Source organism: Crinia signifera, chromosome 4 (assembly GCF_055691185.1).
Source record: "Crinia signifera chromosome 4, ASM5569118v1, whole genome shotgun sequence".
NCBI lineage: Eukaryota > Metazoa > Chordata > Amphibia > Anura > Myobatrachidae > Crinia > Crinia signifera.
The window spans coordinates 91,566,444-91,587,612 of NC_139220.1; the positions used below are offsets into that span (position 1 = coordinate 91,566,444).

General features: G+C 43.6%; 1 protein-coding gene across 1 annotated transcript in view; it reads left to right on the forward strand.

The window, feature by feature from the left end:
- ERGIC1 (endoplasmic reticulum-golgi intermediate compartment 1) overlaps positions 1-21,169 on the forward strand; it is a 121,979-nt gene that overhangs the window by 9,780 nt on the left and 91,030 nt on the right. Inside the window, exon 2 of the mRNA XM_083181990.1 lies at positions 17,273-17,334. Coding sequence (XP_083038116.1) covers positions 17,273-17,334 — 62 coding nt within the window. The remainder of the gene's footprint in view (positions 1-17,272; positions 17,335-21,169) is intronic.

Below are 21,169 nucleotides of genomic sequence, written 5' to 3' on the forward strand. Positions count from 1 at the left end.
GAGGTGCCTCAGGTTGGTGGTCCAGAACCAATTAAAATTATTTATAGTCAATGAAATCAGTGCTTGTGGCGTCCAATTATAAAATATGTGGGTAATCAGAAGTGAATTATTTTCTTCACCACATAACTGGACCAACGGATACAATTTAATCACAACATATTTAAATGTAATATTTTTTTTTCAGAAATTCTCAGTAACAAACTCTCGGCCGAGGGGTGCTGTGAAAAATTATTCTTATACTGTAGGGTGCCGTGATTCAATAAGTTGCCCCCTGCACCCGAACAACCTTGACCCTCACTGTTAGTGCCTAAACCTAATCCCCCCCGACCCACAGCCTACCCCCCCTGCACCCCGAACAACCTTACCTTGACCCTCACTGTTAGTGCCTAAATCCCACTGCCTAAACCTAATCTCCCCCGACCCACAGCCTAACCCTAACCCCCACCCCCCTGTTCTCAGTGGCAAAACCTAATCCTAAATCCCCCCCCCCCCCCACTAGTGCCTACAAGCCACCCCCACCCCCTTCTCCCCCACGTCCTTTTCCCTAGACAAACAAGCAAGCTCCGTGGACAGGCTGTTGATATAGTTGTTGTCGTCGTCGTCGTCGTCGTACATAATAATTTATTTCCAATGTACTGGATAAGGGACATTTATATGATTAATAGAAAATAAAGTAAAAGTTGGCCATTGTGAGCTGTAATATACATCCTAATCATCGGCTGTTCTTTAATGATAATATCCTGTTTTAATCAAACATCTAAGCTAGTGATTAGGAGATGTAAGGTTTCCATTAGCGCTTCTGCTGCAGCCTAATGTTAGCATGGACAATGAAAACATTATATTATAGCCTGTAATGCAATGTTATCTGCGTTTTGGCATTGGAGATACATGCTTCATTTACTTCCTGTCTTACTCTCTATTTTTGATCTGATTTCCTATAATTATTTCAGGAAGATTTCTTGATGCAGCCTTTACGCCTGACTCTCTAGTACAGTATATCATAGTAATTGTCTGTTTCTTTGCACTGGAATAATGATGTTATCAGTCATGGGACAGTCTCATGTTCATCTCTTCACTGCTAGAGTGAATAATTCAGACAGACTAGGAGAAGTCTATGTTCTTTCTTTGCTGGAAATCTTGTCACCGTCGGCGTAACAGTATGAAATAAGTTGCTTTTTTTTAAAGTTTGATTTATATTTAGCAAAACAAACCTAAAATAATATAACATAACCACAGGTCATTTGAAGGACTGACATTTTATATAGTGGACTTTCAATGGGATACGGTCGTATTGTTGACCCGACTTGGGTCGACAGGCAACAAGCTCGACAAATGCGTTAAATCAGCATGGGTTAGGTTGCAAGGTCAACATGGGGTTTTCCACTTTTTCGAGCCGACATGTGCCGACAGGCAGTATTTCATGCCCTAGCATCCACTAGGGCGTGGTGGAAGAATAAAATCGTGTGCCCAAAGGATTGCCAGCGACGCGAGGGGCTGCGGTTGACTTCCAACTGTGCCATGTCGACTGTGTCGATATTCGGGCAAAAAAGTGAAAAAGCCATGTCAACCTAACGCATTTGTCAACTTTGTCCCATGTCGACCTAGACACCTGTCGACCTTCACCCATGTCGACCTTGTTGCCTGTCGACCTAAGTTGTGTTGACAATACGATCCACACCCCCTTTCAATATGTTGTTGCTTGTGGGGTTTTTTGCCTACAAGAGCGGAAATGAGTGCCTGGGAAATCGGGCAGGTTCCTTAGTTATTCGGGACTCTACTTTGACCTGATAATTTGTCAGATTTGTTTGTAAAAGCATATAATGTACATACAGAGTACAGCTTCCAATAGCCACACCAACTAGGAATGAACAAATGCTGGTGCTGGCATTTATATCCGCACACACCTCCCCATGCTGGCAAGCCGGAATAATGTGAAGATGACCCTTTTGGGCACGCAAATGGCACTTTATTTGGCCCGCAATATAGGCGAGTTTGCCTGTATTACACATCAAAGGCGGCATTGCAGGGTGCGATCAGTGTGACTAGAAAGAACATTGAGTAGCACACACGGATTTAGGGCTCGATACTATTGTTATTATTCGCACAGAAGTGCTTGCTGCCCAATTGGGTTGTGAGCACTTTTGAGTGAATTCTGGCTGAAACCAGGCGGCGAAGGGTACGAAATCAGGTGCCGTTGCTGGCATTTAGGCACCGTGGGAACTGCACCGCTCACTCTTTGCATTCAATATGATCTACCCCCTTATACAGCTAACAAGGAATACTAGGTAGCTGATCACTTTATATACAACTGTAAATGGTATTAAAACACTTAACAATAAATAAAATTTTAAGTGTTTTGTAACTAAAATTGATCTGGGTAGGCTAGGGTAGCTGGGATTCACACTCTTAGCACTACATTGGTACAGATGTTTCAAGCCTTGGCAGTACTGTGTGTGTGTATGTATAATAAAATATATATATATCTCTCTATCTCTCTATCTCTCTATCTCTCTATCTCTCTATCTCTCTCTATCTATCTCTCTCTATCTATCTCTCTCTATCTATCTCTCTCTATCTATCTATCTCTCTCTATCTATCTCTCTCTCTATCTCTCTCTATCTCTCTCTCTATCTCTCTCTCTATCTCTCTCTCTATCTCTCTCTCTATCTCTCTCTCTATCTCTCTCTCTCTCTATCTCTCTCTCTCTATCTCTCTATCTCTCTATCTCTCTATCTCTCTATCTCTCTATCTCTCTATCTCTCTATCTCTCTATCTCTCTATCTCTATCTCTCCACTGACTGTAGGATTGGACTGGAGCAATGGGAGGGTTGTCCAAATAATGAACACAGAGCTGCAGCTAAAATTTGAATCGGTCAGTCAGAGATTGTATGTGATGCTAGTTTTTCTTGGCAGAAGAAATCACTATATATAGGATTAGTCACTATTGTCTCCTTACGAATAATGAGTGGCTCATTTTTCCTGTGCGCAAGTCAGAACGTATACATTTGTGAATGATTAGTCTTATATGATTGCTGAATAGTTTTTGGTGTATATAATTAATTTTTTTTTTTTTTTTACATATCTGTTACAGTTTGTGAAACGGGGAAGTATTAGCGACATTATCATGCCTGACCAATTATCCAGCCATCCACTTACTAACGCATACATTCACCATGGCATGTGCCTTTGGTCATATTGAAAGAATTTCCTAGTGATAAGCTCACATCTTTCTCCTAGCCTATACTCAGGAAATAGGCCGTGAAATGCATTCCTTCAGCCCATCCTGTTCTCACCTTCTCTACTCATTTATTTGTCTGGAGGAATGGCTGGGAGCCACTAATGGGCGTCAGCATTCTGTGTGCAGGAAGCCCATTTCTTTCCTCTTAACTGGAGCCATGATGTCATGCTTAGGCAGTAATGTAAACAGTGTGTGATGGAGTATAGGAAGCTGCCTGACTTTGCAAGATGTAGGTTTGGTAAGTGTCCTGTACGTCAACTGGCTAATCTACTATAAGTAGGACGTCTAACAACACGGCTGTGAATGGTGATGGGAGCAATTTATCATTGGAATAATACTTTTATACAGGGGGACTTTAGCACTTATAGCGCAAGCCATGAGACTGAGTACTCTTTATAAACCCCCTTGGGCAGATGTACCAAGCTTTAGAGACTGATAAACAACCAGCCAACTAGCTCCTGTTATTCTTCAAACCCAGCCTGTAAGATGACAGGATAGGTAGGCCTGATTTGTAATTTCTGGCAAATTTGGAACAACAAATAGGGCATATCCCTAAAGGCCACCATATATTAGGCCAACTTGTCTCATTTCTCCCGAGCTCCCCCGTCAGCTGCCCGGGAGAGCTCACTACGATTTGGCACTTGATGTGCCATTTTTTTACATTTTAAATCTCATGCGGTTTTTTTTTTTCCCCATGTAAAATCCATTGGAGCTGGGGGGGGGGGGGGGGGAGGAGGAGGAGGAGGAGGAGAAAAAAAAAATACCTGGGCAGTGTGTGGTCCAGGCTGCTTGATGCACCTGGGGGCTGTGGGTAGTCCACAGTGTCCAGGAAGCGTTGAGTGAGCAGACAGCGGTGGCAGAGTTTGAAAATTCAAAGGATAGGCCGAGTGCTACCAAGCTAGATAAAGCAGTTCTTACTTAAGAGATATTGCTTCAATAAATGCCCCCATACACTTGTCCAATTTGGACCTGCTTTGAAGAATTGGGCCAAGAAATCAGGCAAAATCATCCCAAATCTGATGTGTGCTTGACATCCGATGTGCAGTCCCAGTGTCTGAGGTCAGACATTGTATGAGTCGGAATCAGACCCATCAGTAGTACATATCGGGTGCTTTTAGGACCAGCGATGTATTGCATCTGATCAGGTCTGGAGGTGTGTGCAGAGCAGGAATGTGCTGGGCAGGAGAGGCTTCCTGCATCCTCCGGGAAATGGGCTGCGGACATGAGATTTCAAAACTCCCATTCAAAACAATGGGGGCCGCTGATTCACCGAGATAGCTGTCTCAGCCAATCGGCAGCTCTCCACTCATTTGAATGGGAGTTTTAAAATATTCTGCCTCCCCGGCACTTCCAAAACTTCAAATCAAATGAATATGCGTCCGCCCATGTAAAAAGTGCTCTGGGGGCACTTTTTACATGCATTAAATCGTATGTGTGCCCTTCCAGGGGAGCTCAAGGGAAATTGGAGCCGACTTGTCTTTAGGACAAGTCGGCCTATTGTATGGGGGCCTTAGACACCATAGCTGTTGTAATTGTCTTACTAGTCTCCTAGGTAACAAAAGTGTCTGTAAAAAAAAAAAAAAAAAAAAAAAAATACAGAATGAATCAAACCTCTAAGCATGTGAATAAACAAAATTTGTCTGAGTTTGTTCCAGAGCGTCAAACTTATTCCCAGCACAATGACAACTTACAACTTTTTATGAACCACTTTGAAATGGTTCCAGTGTTTTTGCTTGTCACATGGCAGGAAGCGGAAGGCCATTTTCTTATACTGTAATCTGTATGGGAGAGGGCACAGTTAAAAACTGATGCAGTACTTTTTGCTCATGGTATTCTACTGCTATTCTATGCCAATCTTGTGCTATATAAAACAAATGTCTAGCTCAGTGGTGTCAAACTCATGGCCCTCCAGCTGTTATGAAACTACACGTCCCAGCATGCCCTGTCACACTTTTAGCAATCCATTATATAAAATCTGTGGCAGGGCATGCTGGGATGTGTACTTCCACAACAGCTGTAGCACCATGAGTTTGAAAGCAAAGGATTATTCGAAATAGGTGGTAAATAAGGCATATTTATATGTAGTTTAAGGGGCCCATACACGATCCGTTAAACTGATCCGTTTGGGTCTTAATTAGCACGCTTCGCATCGGATCGCATGCCTAGTGCATGCGGTGTGCATGCAATGCGATCCGATGCGAAGTTTAGCTAGTACAAAAGTATGTGCAGCACATACTTTTTGTACCGTACTATGTGATGCGCGGGAGCGCGCATAGCATAGTACAAAACGGACGGTCCAGGAACGGACCGTCTATGGGCACCTTTAGATTTATATGTAGCTTAGCTACATATAAATATGGTTAAAATAGCACACATTGGGACCTATTACACTACACCCCTCATACATTAACCTTTTGCAGTCCAAATTGTTTTTTTGCAATTGAAACAAAATAATTTTTTAGTTTTCATAAAAAAATTGGTCCTACATTGAATGTTGAATGATGTTAATGTTCTCATTTTAAAGTGGCTCACCATTGGATTTGCTACTAGTGCTAGGGCTGTTGAGCCTGACTAGGCGTTGGACTTGAAAAAGTTAAAGGTAGACAAGAGTTTAAGTTTATTTGGTGTCCATGTCGACATGCTATGGCATTGGGGCCTCACTGCTCAGCACACTTTAACATCCGCGTGAACTTCGATTGGGAAGGCAAAGTATGAAAAAGTGCAAAACATTAAAGAAAAAAAGGGAAAAACTTATGTCGTCTGTTTGACTTTTGTCGATGTTTTGGTGTTGACCTATTGTCATCCTAGACACTGGATACCTGCTGGCTTGAAGAACTTCCTGCACATATGGCACCACTTTAAGGCTATTATGTAATACAGGGTACAAATCCCATATGGACAGCACATTATGCCAATATTACTGAACAAGTAGTCAATGACTGGAGCAAAGTTGCAGTAGGGTAGGGTGGGGGGTAAAAGCGAAGAATAAATTAGATCTGAAGCTATAAACTAAATGAACTCTTATCTGGTACTATACATATGTATTGTTTAAAATAGAATTGTATGTAAAATATCTTCACCCACTCTTACTGCTACCTACAGTCACCTTTGCATACGCTTCCTCTCGCCTACTTATTTAGGGTTCTGTACTTCTACACACACACACGCATCCTGCTTGGGGTTATGCTATCCGGCCACACGGAAAATTCCAGAAACATGTTGCACTACTATCTGTTAATCTTTTATTTTTTTTGTACAATTCTAGATACAGTATACTTGAAGTTGCTTTCTGTAGCAATGAATAAAAGTAAATTCAATGACCTCATAATGTGTGCATGCAAATGTAACAGTATAGTGGCCTGAGTAAAGCTGGGTACACATATATACAATCCTTATTTTTTGCAACCGTTCGGCCGACAGTACTCCCGTCGGACCGTCCACAAACAACAGCCGACACACCTCGTACAATTTACTTGCGTCGTCTGATGTACTCCCGTCCAAACAGTCGCAAGAAAAAGATTGTACCACCGTACACACTCTGCCGATTTGGGCTAGTGACATGTCACGTGACCAAAATTATCATAATGGGCTGGGTTAGGGCATAATTATAGCAGTCACCCTCCTATTAAAAAAATAACCGGCGTGGGGTCCCCCCCACAGCCGTAACCAGCACCAGGCTGAAAGAGCCGGGGCTGGTATTAAAAAATCAGGAAACTCGACAAATAGGGCTTCGCTGATTTTTTTTTTTTTTTTTTTAAACCAGCCCCAGGCCAAACCAGCCAGCAGGGTAATGCCACAGCCGGGGGACACTTATTATATAAGGTCCCGCGGCCAAAGCATTCAGCCCTCTGACCGGTCAGCCTGGCCAGGGGTCCTGGGGGAGTGGGGACCCCCCCCCAATAAAGGGGTCCCCCTCCAGGACTTACCTGACCAGGCTGAAGCCTGGTGCTGTCCTCGATGCCCCTGGGCGGTGGGCATCGAGCTGATCTTTGTGTAAAAAATAGATGAAAACCTATTGTCTTTTCCTGTGGAACTAGGAGTCCCAGCAAGCCTCCCCCGCATGCGGGGACTTGGAGAAGCACAAGTCCCAGCATGCGGGGCATTAAAAGGCCCGCTGGCACTTGTAGTTCCACAGAAAAAAAAATAGTTAAATACACACTGACACATTAGAAAAATAAAAGTTTTTAATACATACATTACACAAACACACTGATACTTACCTATCTGGATCCCGTAGGTAGGTCCCTGGGTCCGGTGGCTTGGTTCCGGGGCTGGTCCGGGTCCGGGGCTCCAGGGTTGAAGAGTCCAGGATCCGTAGTAATCCAAAGGGGTACCTGTGGAAAGAAATCCTACTCAACTGCTCCTGTGGCGACCATCTCGGCAACTGCTGTTGAAGTCCCGCTGCTCCCATCTCCAGTGATACCTGCTCCGCCTCCGCTGTATACTAGAGACGCAGAGATCCTTCTTCCTCTGCGTCTCTGCTCAAAATGATTTCTGGCCAATCAGGAGCCGATTTTCTCGGCTCCTGATTGGCCAGAAATCATTCTGAGCAGAGACGCCGAGGAAGAAGGATCTCTAGTATACAGCGGAGGCAGAGCGGGTACCAGCAGCCGGGAGCAGCGGGACTTCAACAGAAGATGCCGAGGTGGTCGCCACAGGAGCAGGTGAGTAGGATTTCCTTCCCCAGGTACCCCTTTGGATTACTACAGATCCAGGACCCCGGACTCTTCAGCCCTGAAGCCCCGGACCCTGGGACCTACCTACGGGATCAAGATGGGTAAGTATCAGTGTGTTTGTGTTATGTATGTATGTATGTATGTATGTATGTATGTATTAAACTTTTATTTTTCTAATGTGTCAGTGTGTATTTATTTAACTATTTTTTTTTTTACTGTGGAACTACAAGACCCAGCGGGCCCTTTAATGCCCCGCAGGCTGGGACTTGTGGTTCTCCAAGTCCCAGCTTGCAGGGTAGGCTTGCTGGGACTCATAGTTCCACAGTTTAAAACAATAGTTTATTCACCTATTTTTTACACTGAAATCAGCTCGATGCCCACCGCCCAGGTGCATCGAGGACAGCACCAGGCTTCAGCCTGGTCAGGTAAGTCCTGGAGGGGGGGGGGACCCCTTAATTGGGGGGGTCCCCACTCCCCCAGGACCCCTGGCCAGGCTGACCGGTCAGAGGGCTGAATGCTTTGGCCGGGGGGACTTGTATAAAAAGTCTCCCCCCCCCCGGCTGTGGCATTACCCTGCTGGCTGGTTTGGCCTGGGGCTGGTTCTTAAAATACGGGGGACCCCTAGTCATTTTGTCCCCTGTATTTTGGGAACCGGACCTGGAGCCTGGGGCTGGTTTTAAAAAATCAGCGAAGCCCTATTTGTCGGGTTTCCTGATTTTTTTTTTTTTTTTTTTTTTTTAATACCAGCCCCGGCTCTTCAGCCTGGTGCTGGTTACAGCCGTGGGGGGGGGGACCCCACGTCCGTTTTTTTTTAATGAGTAAAAGGGTGACTAAAATGTAGACGCAGTAACCCGTCTATATAGAAGTTTAGTCACCCTGACGGCTGACTAAAGTTCTATATAGACGGGTTTGCGCCTAAATTTTAGGCACTCTGCCGGCTGACTAAAATTTAGGCGCAAACCCGTCTATATAGAACTTTAGTCAGCCGGCAGGGTGACTAAACTTATATAATAAGTGTCCCCCAGCTGTGGCATTACCCTGCTGGCTGGTTTGGCCTGGGGCTGGTTCTTAAAATACGGGGGACCACTAGTCATTTTGTCCCCCGTATTTTGGGAACCAACCCCGGACCTGGATCCTGGATTTGTCGGGTTTCCTGATTTTTTTTTTAATACCAGCCCCGGCTTTTTCAGCCTGGTGCTGGTTACGGCTGTGGGGGGGACCCCACGCCGTTTTTTTTTTTTTTAGTCAAAGCTGGAACGCCCACAAGGGCGTTCCAGCTTTGGCAGTATAGTCGCAAGGACGGCAGCATATCGGTCAAACGTGCGTACACACTGCACTTTTGTACCGATATGAGGCCGTCCTGTCGGATGAAAATTAAACAGCAAAGAACCGTCGACCGACCGAGTATGGACGGTCAAGACAGTTTTTTTGCCGTTTATCGCTCGTACGGGACAGCGTACACACATATAAAATTGAACGGCTGTCCGACCCAGAACGAAAGAACGGCCCGACAATTGTATATATGTGTACCCAGCTTAACATATGCTGAGGCTGGAAGACCCTCCATGGGATTGTAGTTTATCAGCAGTTGACCAAGAAACTGAAGTGAAATGTTTCATTTACAAGGTGCATTGAGTAGACCAATATTAATAGATTGGAAACATATTTTTAGCCTGTAAATTGGAAGGTTGGGCACTTATTGTCGCTGTGATTTGGGAATGCAAGGCTGTGTATTACAGTGCTTCTTTATACCCTTAAAATAGCATCAGGAAGCTGGACCTCTTGTCCGCTTCTCTGCGTCCTTTCCTGGCGGCAGTTTTCCTATAAACATTACAAAAGGTCTGGCAAATTTTGAGGCACCGCAGGTGTCAGAGCCAATGGAGAACATCACCAGAGAAGTGTTACTAAATTACAGCGATATGTTGCCGATCTTCATTATGTTCCTGGTTGTGGTTGTAAGATAGGAAAACATATACACAACTGCCAACTTATGGGTTTTGTGAACAATCGAGGAGATAAAAGGATCAACCATTTAGCTACTAACTGTCATTTTACATGGTATTAAAAAATAAAAATAAAGAAAGTTGCTGATTGAATTGTACTTTGTCTTTAGATTCCAAGCATTGATAAATCTCCCGCATAGTCACAAATGTAGATGACAAAGATATTACTTTAGCACAGGGATGGGGAACCTTCTGCCCTCCAGCTGTTGTTGAACTACACATCCCAGCATGCCCTGCAACAGTTATAGCATGGCCAAATAGCAAAACTCTAGCAGGGCATGCTGGGATGTGTAGTTCAACAACAGCTGGAGGGCCGAAGGTTCCCCATCTCTGCTTTAGTATAACAGATACATATGAATAAAAATCATATTTTAGGTTTAATGTTTATCATATGTAGTTTTGTACATAGCAATGTTTTATGCGGTTACAAAATGATGGTGTTCAAAAATCGCCTGTTCATTTTTCAACAAGATATAGGTCTGCTCAGGAGATGACAGCTGTCTAATTGTAGTCCTTTGCCAACTATGTTCTTCAAGTGAACCGGCAGCCATTAAGCAGCTGAATCCATCCACTTTACCCACCCATGTGTAAAGATGGGAAATGCAATCCGGGTACAGGAAGGATCTGTACAGTATCTGTGTAGCAACTTGTAACCGCTCAATGACGATGGCCAATGCTAGCTATCTGCTTACACAGAATCAGGATTTGACAGCAACTAAGAACCTCTTGGCCACTGTAGTGTGCCCTTTTTTATTTATCCCTTTGATGACTCTCTCGTTAGGCTTCGGTTTGCAGATTCACCTCTGGAGAATACACAGTGACCATGCTTATTATATTATATTTCATTTGTATGCATTGATTGTTTTCTTTACCCAAGGAGAAAACTTACAATAATTTTATAGCATTCAAAACTTATGTTTAACAATTTTCCATGTGCCTAAAACCTGGTTCTGCCTACACCCCCCCCCCCCCCCAAAAAAAAAATACACACTTTCCCGGTCAGTCAGGTGAAGGGACAGTATTAAACTGCTTACTAGGCTGAGAATATTACAGCCTAGCGAGCAGGTATGAATTGCCCCCAGTGTAATAATATATTTTAAGTATTCTGTCTACAGTGAGAATTAATTAAATTCCAGGAAGCTACAGCAAAGACCAAAGATTCAATTTTCACATGGAAGTTCAAGCAGTACTAAAATGTATATGTTCCTATGCAATGTATTTGTCTAATAATATTATAGAGCCTAAAAGTCAGTGGCTTAATTAAAATGTATAGTAATAGAACAGCGGCCACTAGCATAGACACCTTACCTCCAGATCTGATCAGTCACCCTTGCCAGGATCAGGTCGGGGCTGCCTGTTCCTTGTATTGGTGGATGATTATACCAGCAGCTGGATCTGACACCCTGTATTAACCGGCGGGCAGGATGGAGGAGGGGGCGGCAAGGTGAGCTGCTGCTGGTGTAGCCCGCACACTGCCCGGACACACAGCCGATACACTGCGCGGGCTAGAGCAGGGATGATTACCCGTACAGGAAGGTGGGTGCTGGACAGTGGGCGGCTGGGGCAGCGGGGACTACAGTGCAGCGCAACTAGCAGCGGCGTCTCCCCAGCAGATGATGCTACTTCAACTAGGACATCTCTGATGTCCCACGCCCGACATTAGTACATCCTCGGCGCAGGGCCAGGACAGGGATAATAAAGTGTTCAATTGCGCCTTGCTGCAGATGGGAGGGAGTCGCATTGGGGGCTGATTGTGCTGCCAGGGAGGGGAGGCAGAGGTCTCCATTAGTGCCGTCGGCTCCATAGTGCCGCGGCGCTAACTGCCGCCCGCCCCTTACCAGCAGCGTTGACCCAGCTGCTGGCCGATTGCTAGAGTAGCAATATAATTAAATGTAACTGTTGGGTAGATCAAAAGGGCGCCCTCCAGTGGCCAGCGCCCTAGGCAGTTGCCTAAAGCTGCCTAGTGGTAGCGCCGGCCCTGATTGTTGCCCGTCGGATTAGCTAGGTGCACACGTCATCTAGCTTTTTCCCAGCTTTACAATTTATGGGGTCTATGAAGTGGGTCCTACACCAGATCAACTTTACAGAGAAGATGTACTGAAGTGTAAAATGAGTAAAAACACCAAATTTGCCTAATATAAGATATTTGTGGGTAATTTAGGTATCTATAATAATTAAATATACTACCCCCCCCCCCCGAATATAGCATTCGGCTTCCAATGAACTTTTTAAAACCATTCAACTTGGTCTAATATTGATCGATAATTTAGTGTGTGATAATATATTCACTGCTGACTAACTTTCTTGCTACTGATGCAGTAATGTTTAACTGACTCCTTAGTTAAGCTTAAGAGCATGGCCCTCATACCTTTGACTGTCTGTAAATACCCAGTTTGTTGTATCACTTTCTCCTTTGTAAAGTACAATGGAATATTCTGCGCTATATAAGAAACTTAATAAATAAATAAAATGAGTTAAAGATGTACCATCCAGAGATCTAAATGTGACTAACATGCAGTTATGATGACTGTGCAATTTGTTTTGCCTTCCCGATTTTTGTTCTCTGGTTTGGTCTGAAAAACTGCTGCTTGGCAAAACATATATGGGGAATTGGCTATCAAAACTTTAAACGGTACTTGTTTCCTAGCACGGCCACCCCAATTTCCATCGGGGTGGTCGTGCCGGAAAAATCGCGTTGGTCGCATCGCATGCGATGCGACCGACCCTTTTTTTTTTTTTTTATTGAATCAAATGTGAATAGGGTCCCTGGGACCCGATTTTACATTGGATTCAATTAAAAATATTCCCTAGACCCCCAATTTTACAGCGTCAACCCCACCCCACGATTGACGACAACCCTAAGGGTGGCGAGCGGCGGCGGTGCGCGTCCTCCGACCTTTTCATTCCCCTACTATCCACGTCGGCGTGGAGTTGAGAATATAAAGTGTGGCGAGCGGACGCGTATAACTTCACAGGTATACGCGTCCCCTCGCGGGGCTCGCTGCGCTCGCCACGCTTCGGGCTCGCTGCGCTCGCCACACTTTATATTCTCAACTCCACTCCAACGTGGATAGTAGGGGAATGAAAAGGCCGGAGGATGCGCACCGCCGCCCCTCACGGGCTCGCCACGCTTCGGGTTCACGTCAATAGTGGGGTAACGACGGGGCCATATATAATGTGAAATGGGTCATATTGGCCCATTTCACATTTTTTACTTTGTGAGATGGACTTTATCAAGTCCATCTCATCTTGTGCCATTATAATGGCACAAGACCGACGCTCCCAATTTCAATGTTAAAAAATATTTTAACATTGAAGCCTATGGCAAAATCGCGGGCATCACGTCGGTCGCGTCGGGGCCAATGTTAATGGTCGCGGCCATCGCGATGCCTGCGAATTTCCCTTTGCCGGCAAAATGGACCTGATTTCAAAGGAAATCGGGTCCATCGCGGGCATCGTGTACCTTAACTTAAATGTACACGATGCCCGCGATTGTGGCCGTTCTAGGAAACAAGTATTCTTTAAACCACATACACATTTGAGGACTATACTGTAGCTAACTATAGCTGGTGTGCCAATGGTGAAACTAGGTAGTGTGCACTCATTGAATGTTATCGGATACAGATATCATTCAGTGATATTGCTCACGGCCACTTAACATGCAGATCATTGGCTATTTAGCCAGAATTGAACTTCGTGCGTGCGTGCGTGCGTGTGTGTGTGTGTGTGTGTGTGTGTGTGCGCGCGCGCGCGCACACATATTAGACTTTACTTACATATTATATGACTTTTTTTTTTAAAGGGCCCTTCTAAAAGATATATGGGGCTTTAGGGTTATGTTCTGCTCCTAAAATTCAGTTTGTTCCAACTTTTTACACAAGTAACGGTACTTGTGTATTATCGCGGCACCCGTCGCGTCGCATCGCATACCACTAATTAAGGTATGTGGTGGACCCGATTTGAGCCTTTCCTCTGGATGAGTGTACAATTTTAATATCCCATCGCATGCCATTATAATGGCATGCGATGCGATTTCAATGTCAAATGCCCACCCAGACCCGATTTTTAATTGTATCCCCACCCTGATAGGTAATGACAATGTTAAATGCCCCCCCATTGTTAACGCCACCCCACTATCAACGCCAACCCGAAGCGTGGGGAGCGCAGCGGTACACGTCCTCCGACCTTTTCATACCCCCACTATCCACGTCGGCGTGGAGTTGACTTTATATAGTGTGGTGAGCGGACGCGCATTACTTCACAAGTATTACGCGTCCCCTCGCGGGGCTCGCTGCGCTCGCCACTCTATATAAAATCAACTCCACGCCGACGTGGATAGTGGGGGTATGAAAAGGTCGGAGGTTGCGTACCGCGGGCTTGCTGCGCTCGCCACGCTTCGGGTTGGCATTGATAGTGGGGTGGCATTAACAATTGGGGGGGGGGGCATTTGAACATAGTCATTACCCATCAGGGTGGGTGTACAATCTAAACTTGGGTCTGGGGGGGCATTTAACATAGGAATCAGGCATTTGGGTGCCTGTACAACTAAAAATCGTGTATAATCGCGTCGCATGCGATAATATGGCATGCGATGCGACTCGATTTTGTGGTTGTACAATGCCCTGCGAATGAAATCGGAGGCGCCATGATAATAAACAAGTACCCAAGTAACATTTTAAAAGAAAGCTGTTCCCAGTTCAAGCAAAACAAGGTCTCTCATGCATGCTGGAAGCCTTTCTTAATTGTCTTGTTAAAGTTAAGTCTAAAATGGGGTCTATTAATAAAGCAATGAGCCAGTGGAGAAGTTGCACATTGCAACCAACCGGCTTTCATGTAACACTTATCAACTGCATCCTAGAAAATGATATGAACCAGCCAATTGGTTGTCATGGGCAACTTCTCTACTGACTGACTCCTACACTCTTCTCACTGCTTCATGAATAGATTAAATATATATATATATATACACACACACATACACACACACACACACACACACACATACACACACACACACACACACACACACTGTGTAATGGTCAAGTGTCCACTTATATTTTGGGCTATACCTTTCAAGCACAATTCAGAAGTAAAGACCATTTGAGCGCTGCCCAGAACCTTCACCTGCCCTACTAGACTATTCTTCACTGCGCAGAAAGTGAGACCTGCCAATTAAATTTGTTGTATGGTAAAATGAGAAAGGGGTCTGAAATAATAACCAAACAAATATGTATGGGATGCGGTTAATTTGCCGGCGGTCGGAATCCCGACACTGGAATCCCGACCGCCGAAATCCCGAAACTTTCTCCCTCCGTGGGTGTCCACGACACCCATAGAGGGAGAATAAAATAACGTGCCGAGCGTAGCGAGGCACCGGGCCCGCTGCGTGGCGAGCGCAGCGAACCCGCAAGGGGGGGCGATCCATGTCCCCCCCTTGTCGGGATTTCGGCGGTCGGGATTCCGACCGCCGGGATCCCGACCGCCGGGAAATCGTATCGGATCCATATGTATGGCTCACAATGACCTGGATGCCCGTTATGTCATTTTTGGGTGTGAAGTTTCCAGTCATCCCTCCTATAGCTCAGACCTTGTCCTAAGTTATTTTATCCTTTTCACGATGTATGGAGAGCTTGTGGGTGGAAGATGTTTTAACGGGGAGGAGTAGAATCTTACAAGGAGAGTTCTGATGCCTGTGGACCGGTATGATTTAATACTTAGAAGACAGAGGTGATTATGTGGAGAAATAGACACGGGTGGTCTTTATTTCAAAATGGTCTTTATTTAACAAGATTCTAGATGGGTTGGACAAACCTAGACCGTGACTTTATTATAATTGCTCCTCCCCAGATGTCAGCACTTATTGGGGATTATTATGCTTTGCGTGTCATCACAAGCAGCCATGACATCATTTGGCCAAGTTGACCTTCAACATATTCAATGTTGGGTCCATTTTCCAACTGTCGCAAGCTCCATGGATCGGCAAAAATAGCCGGAGATTTTAAAATCCAGTGGCGGTTTTTTTAAGAACGTAGATTCGACTTTAAACAAAGTTAAATCTGCATTAAGGGGAGTCCCGGATGAAAATATCCAGAATTGAATACTGATGACATGTTTCCATCTGTCGTAAATATCTGCCTATATCAAATACTCCCCTAGATGTAAAAGAAAATACATCTTCCAAACTATGACCAGCACACAAAATAATTCATTAAAAAATAAAAAGAATTTCAGTGGTCAAGCTGAGCATTTGATTCTTCGTGGCTATTAAATAGTAGATTCTTCTTTCTTGAAAAGGTTGTTGGAAAGTTGCTGTTCTGTAGAATTGTGTTGGATTTACAGTGCCTCACACTGGCTGAATATATTTAACATGAAAGATTCCCAGTACCTGTACAGCAATATGTTTTTACCTTTTTTAGTTGCCTGCTAGATTTAATGCAGAACAAAGGGTAATAGACTGAGAGATATATGTATATGTACCGTTCTAAGAGTGTTTATTCAATGGATTATGTCAAGAGTTTTATCCTTCTAACCTACTCATTGCAAACCTTAGCTTATGGTTATTTTAATAAGTTCTAGTTGGACTCTTCTTTTTCTACAGGTCATTATCATGAATAAAAATGTTTATTTGCCAATTTTCCACACCTATTTTGTCAAATTCCCTTGGCACTCAAAGGGTTATATAAACTTCTTTAGCACTGGCATTTCAAAACCTTTCATTAAAGTCCATGCCAAATCAGTGAACCGTCAGCACTTCTGGCTTTCAGCCTATGCAGTCAATGCTCTGGGCCATTTAATATAGTTGACGTGGATGCAGTTAGCTATTGTGTTGGTTTTGGAAAGGCAAGTGGAAAAAGAAAGCTGCAATGTCTATTTGTTGTGTTCTGGGTAGTAAGGGCTTTTCGTGGCATAATTTTTACTGTCCTTACTAGAATAAAAATTGCCTGTGAATGAGCCAATCTGTCCCACCCAGTTCTAGATCAGTGAATAAAGATAAATACAGTGCGACTCAAGAATAGTGCAAACGCTGCTTGTTATAAGTAGTATATGACGCAAGGAATTGGTAGTATTGTATATATAAAAATAAGTTGTTCAAAAAAGTTCCCAATATTGTTTTATGAGAACTTTTTTCCTAAAAATAGCATAAATCAGACATGCTCTGTGCGAAAAAGACGCTGTGATTTGTGTAGAAATTTTACGAATAAACCAAGATTGCTGCTAAGCTTAGAATGAGTTGTGTACAGCTTTGGTGATAGAGGTGTGTGTGTGTGTGTGTGTGTGTGCTTTTTAATTTAAAATAACTATTTAATGGTTGCACTCCATACATACCTTAATATTTTTGTTTCATCTCCTACAAGGTTTGACATCTACCGGAAGGTGCCCAAAGACTTAACACAACCCACATACACTGGTGCAATCAGTAAGTAAAGTATATTTCTTTCTTATCCCAGGCACGTATGTATGTTTGTAATGTCACACCATTATTTATACATTAAAGCAGGGTCCAATGCTTTAAATATCCCACTTGGACCAGCTCTCTACCTAATATCTCCCATTGGATCCACCATACTAGAAACTCACTTTTGGGACACCACCACCTGCTAACTACTTGGAGCCTATCTGGTTTACCCAAACTGGGTCACTTCATACCACCAGAATCAAGGTCAAGGCATCCAGACAGGTCTATGGACACCCACCATACCAGTTTTCCCACCATCTTCTATTTGGGAGACTACGCTTAAACTTTGAAGAGAGCATCCATAGGAACAAGTGGGACATACCATAAGTATTATATGGTCCATCCAACCCCCTACTAATAAGTGCACCCCCATTGTTTTTTATATGATTCATATTATACATTGTATCCATATATATGTTGTTAATGTTATGTTTTAGTCTAAATTAAATTAAACTTTTTTTTTTTTTTTACTTATACTACCCAATTGACCATTTCTAAAGTTTTTTAACAATAGTCTGAATAAAATAATCTAGTGCGCCACCAATTGTTTTTCTCTTGTTACCTCCCTTTTTCTGGGGACTGACCCTCCCCTAGGTGTGAGCAGTTGGCTCAACACCCCATCCCATAGTGCCTGTTCTTTCACCTAGGTGACATAACTTTTTTTTCTGCTTTAAAAGATACAAGTGATTATCTGATTTTATAATGATTGTATTTGTTTCTCAGTTCCGATAAGATGGGGCCACAGTAGCTTGACACGACACACCCTAATTTGGCGTGCTGGGGCCTTATTACGGTCTCAGCCTGTCGTTGGGTTTGACCATGCATAAAGGGTGCTTATGTTCGAGAACAGTACATCAGAATGGTCTTCCCAGCACTCGTCAAGGTGCAAGCCTACTCTGTGTACAATAGGAATGCATTTGCAAACAAGAATTTTTATATAGAGATGGGAAAAATCTACAAACGTTTACCATGTATATTACATGCTATAACAGTGAGTCCAACATCCCACTTATTTTATTTAGTTAAACATTTCAGTCTGAGTCTTCATTTTTATGGCTGAAGTGCAGCATGAATACACAAAAGAATACCCATTAAAAATATGGGATGCCTCCCAAAGGGGGTAATTCAGTTAGTACAGTAGCTCGAATTTTGACGCTATTTAAATTACCGACAAAGACTGACAGCTCTTTGAAAGTGCCAAAGAGGCCTACTCAACCAAATCTGAGGCAACCAAAAGGTACCGGTACAAACACACTGGTTGTTACCCAGTTGGCACAGGGAACAATTTTTTTTTTTTTGCAAGCCAGGGCACCCATTAATTTTGCTCTTTTTTTCCTTTAATTTGTGTTCTTGCTGAAAAATGTAATAAGGAGTCTGGAATGTGAGCTTGGATTTAAGCTGAAATTACAATGTTCATTTTCAAGTCACATGTTGGCTAAGACGTTTCATTCTGGTATTTATTTCCTCTGACATCAATAGTGATTTGCACAAGACTGATAATGTAACAGTGCTCCTTTGTGCGGCACAAAGTATTCTTTGAAGACCTGCTTATTCCCTGCGATTATGTGATTGCAACCCTAACCGTTTAACAATATAAGTGAAAGCAATCCTAGAATAAAATGTTATATATATATATATATATATATATATATATATATATATATATATATATATATATATATATATATATATATATATATATATATATATATATATATATATACACACACACACATTTGACCCTGAAAGCGCTTCCAATTATACAAAGCGACTACCTCCACAAAATCTCCCCTGCTAGTGGGAGATGAGGACAGAAAGTGAAATGTGGAGGGCGCTACAGAGATTTCCACCACCTTGTCAAGTGCTCAAATTAGGCAGATAGACAATTTAACATTCTTAATGGTAATTTATTAAAAATATATGGATAAAATATTGACAATTTGTGATCTTTGAAACCACATAGATAGACCCAACGCGTTTCGTCTCCGAAGAGACTTCTTCAGGGGTACACAAGAATGGGCGGTATGCTAGGTCTAAGACCAATAACAGACTTTCTTTTACGATCCCCATGGCAGCCATAACACTGGGATATCCTCCCTTCTCCTAGTTCAGACAGAATGTTTTTCAGGGACCGCCCACCTTGGGTATAATAGCCTCCTCCTCCCTCTCCTCTGTGTCTTTTCTTTCTGTCTCCGTTAGTTAGACAGTACAGGGTATTTATTTTTGTTTAAACGGGTGCCTCAGAATCAGCCTCAGCTGAAGGGTAGCTGCCCGGGAAGAAGAAGAGCTGAAAGGAGTGTGGACTGGGTCCTGCCATATAGCTAAGTATACCTGCCTAGAAACAGCTGCCAGCAGGACAGCGCTACTTGGTACCTGTAGTGCGCCGGAGCGCATGCGGGTAGGAGGCGGCAGGAAGCTCTCACTGGTGTAAGACCGGGCAGGAGCAGGAGCACGGGCGCAGCAGCGTCTGGGGCTTGGCTGACTTACAGAAGTCAGAGCGGCAAAAGAAGTTATAGGAACGCCGCAGGCAGAAGGGGCGGAAGCACGCTGATGCCGCACTTCCGCCCAGCGTGCTCACAGGTGCACGGGCTGAAAATCATCCCCCGGGTACTCGGCTGGATGTGTTGGTTCCACAGTGCTATGCTTCAAAGCGGCCAGAGCGGGGAGCGCAGGGTTAAAGCGCGCTATTTAAACCTGTATTGCCAGCAGACTGTCACTCGTGTCAGGAGTCTGCTAAAGCGAGTCAGAGATGGAGTTACCTTCTTCCCCTAAGCCTGATGATGCCCAATTGAGGTAACCCTGGTTTTATGGGCATTAGATTGCGGATTTAAGATTAGATAGTAATTATTCTTTTTATTATAGTGTGCCTTCTTCACCTGTGCCTAAAAAGAGGACTGCAAAGAAGAAAGTTGTGTCATGTACTTGCATGACCTGTGATATGCTATTCTCATCCGTGGACAAAGCCACAGTGTGTGGGAAATGTTTGCAAACCCAGTCAAAAATCACTAAACAAGTGGAACAAACGGATGTATTAAAAAACTTGATGGAATGGATGAAGAATTCATTTGTATCCAAGGAAGAGTTTGTACAAAGTCAGAATCCTAAGAGATCCAGAGAGCAAGCAGAGTTAACACAGGAAATAGACGACTATCCAGCTGAAGTCGGGGAAAAAGTGGATTCTGAGGATGAACCTGGGGAAATTGAAGATTCCAGGTCGTTTAATCTAGAGATAGTAGAAAGTTTACTAAAAAAGATCTACAAAGCAATGAACTTTAAGGAGCCAGTGGACACGGAGGAAGATAATCCGTTGTTTCAAGACAAAGCTAAAAAGAACAGGTGTTTCCCAGTACATAAGATGATTAGGGACTTGATAACCAAGGAATGGTCAAACATCGATAAGAGAACAGGAACAAATAATAGATTGGAAAAGATGTACCCATATAAGGATGAGGAGCTCCTTAATTGGTGTTTGGTCCCTAAAGTAGATGGTGCAGTTGCTGAGATTGTGTCCAAAACCACAATCCCAGTAGAAGATGGCGCGACATTTAGGGATCCTATGGACCGAAAGATGGAGAATGCTTTACGCAAAGTGCATGCTACAGCTGCTACATCTCTCAAGGCAAGTGTGGCGACAGCTTCGGTGGTGAGAGCGCTTAGGCTGTGGTCAACTAACTTGCATACTGACATTGAGGAGCGTATTTCAAAACAATACTTGCTTAGAAATGTAGAGATCATGCAAAAGGGCATAGAATATTTATGCGAATCCTCTCTAGACACAGTCTCATTGGCAGCAAAA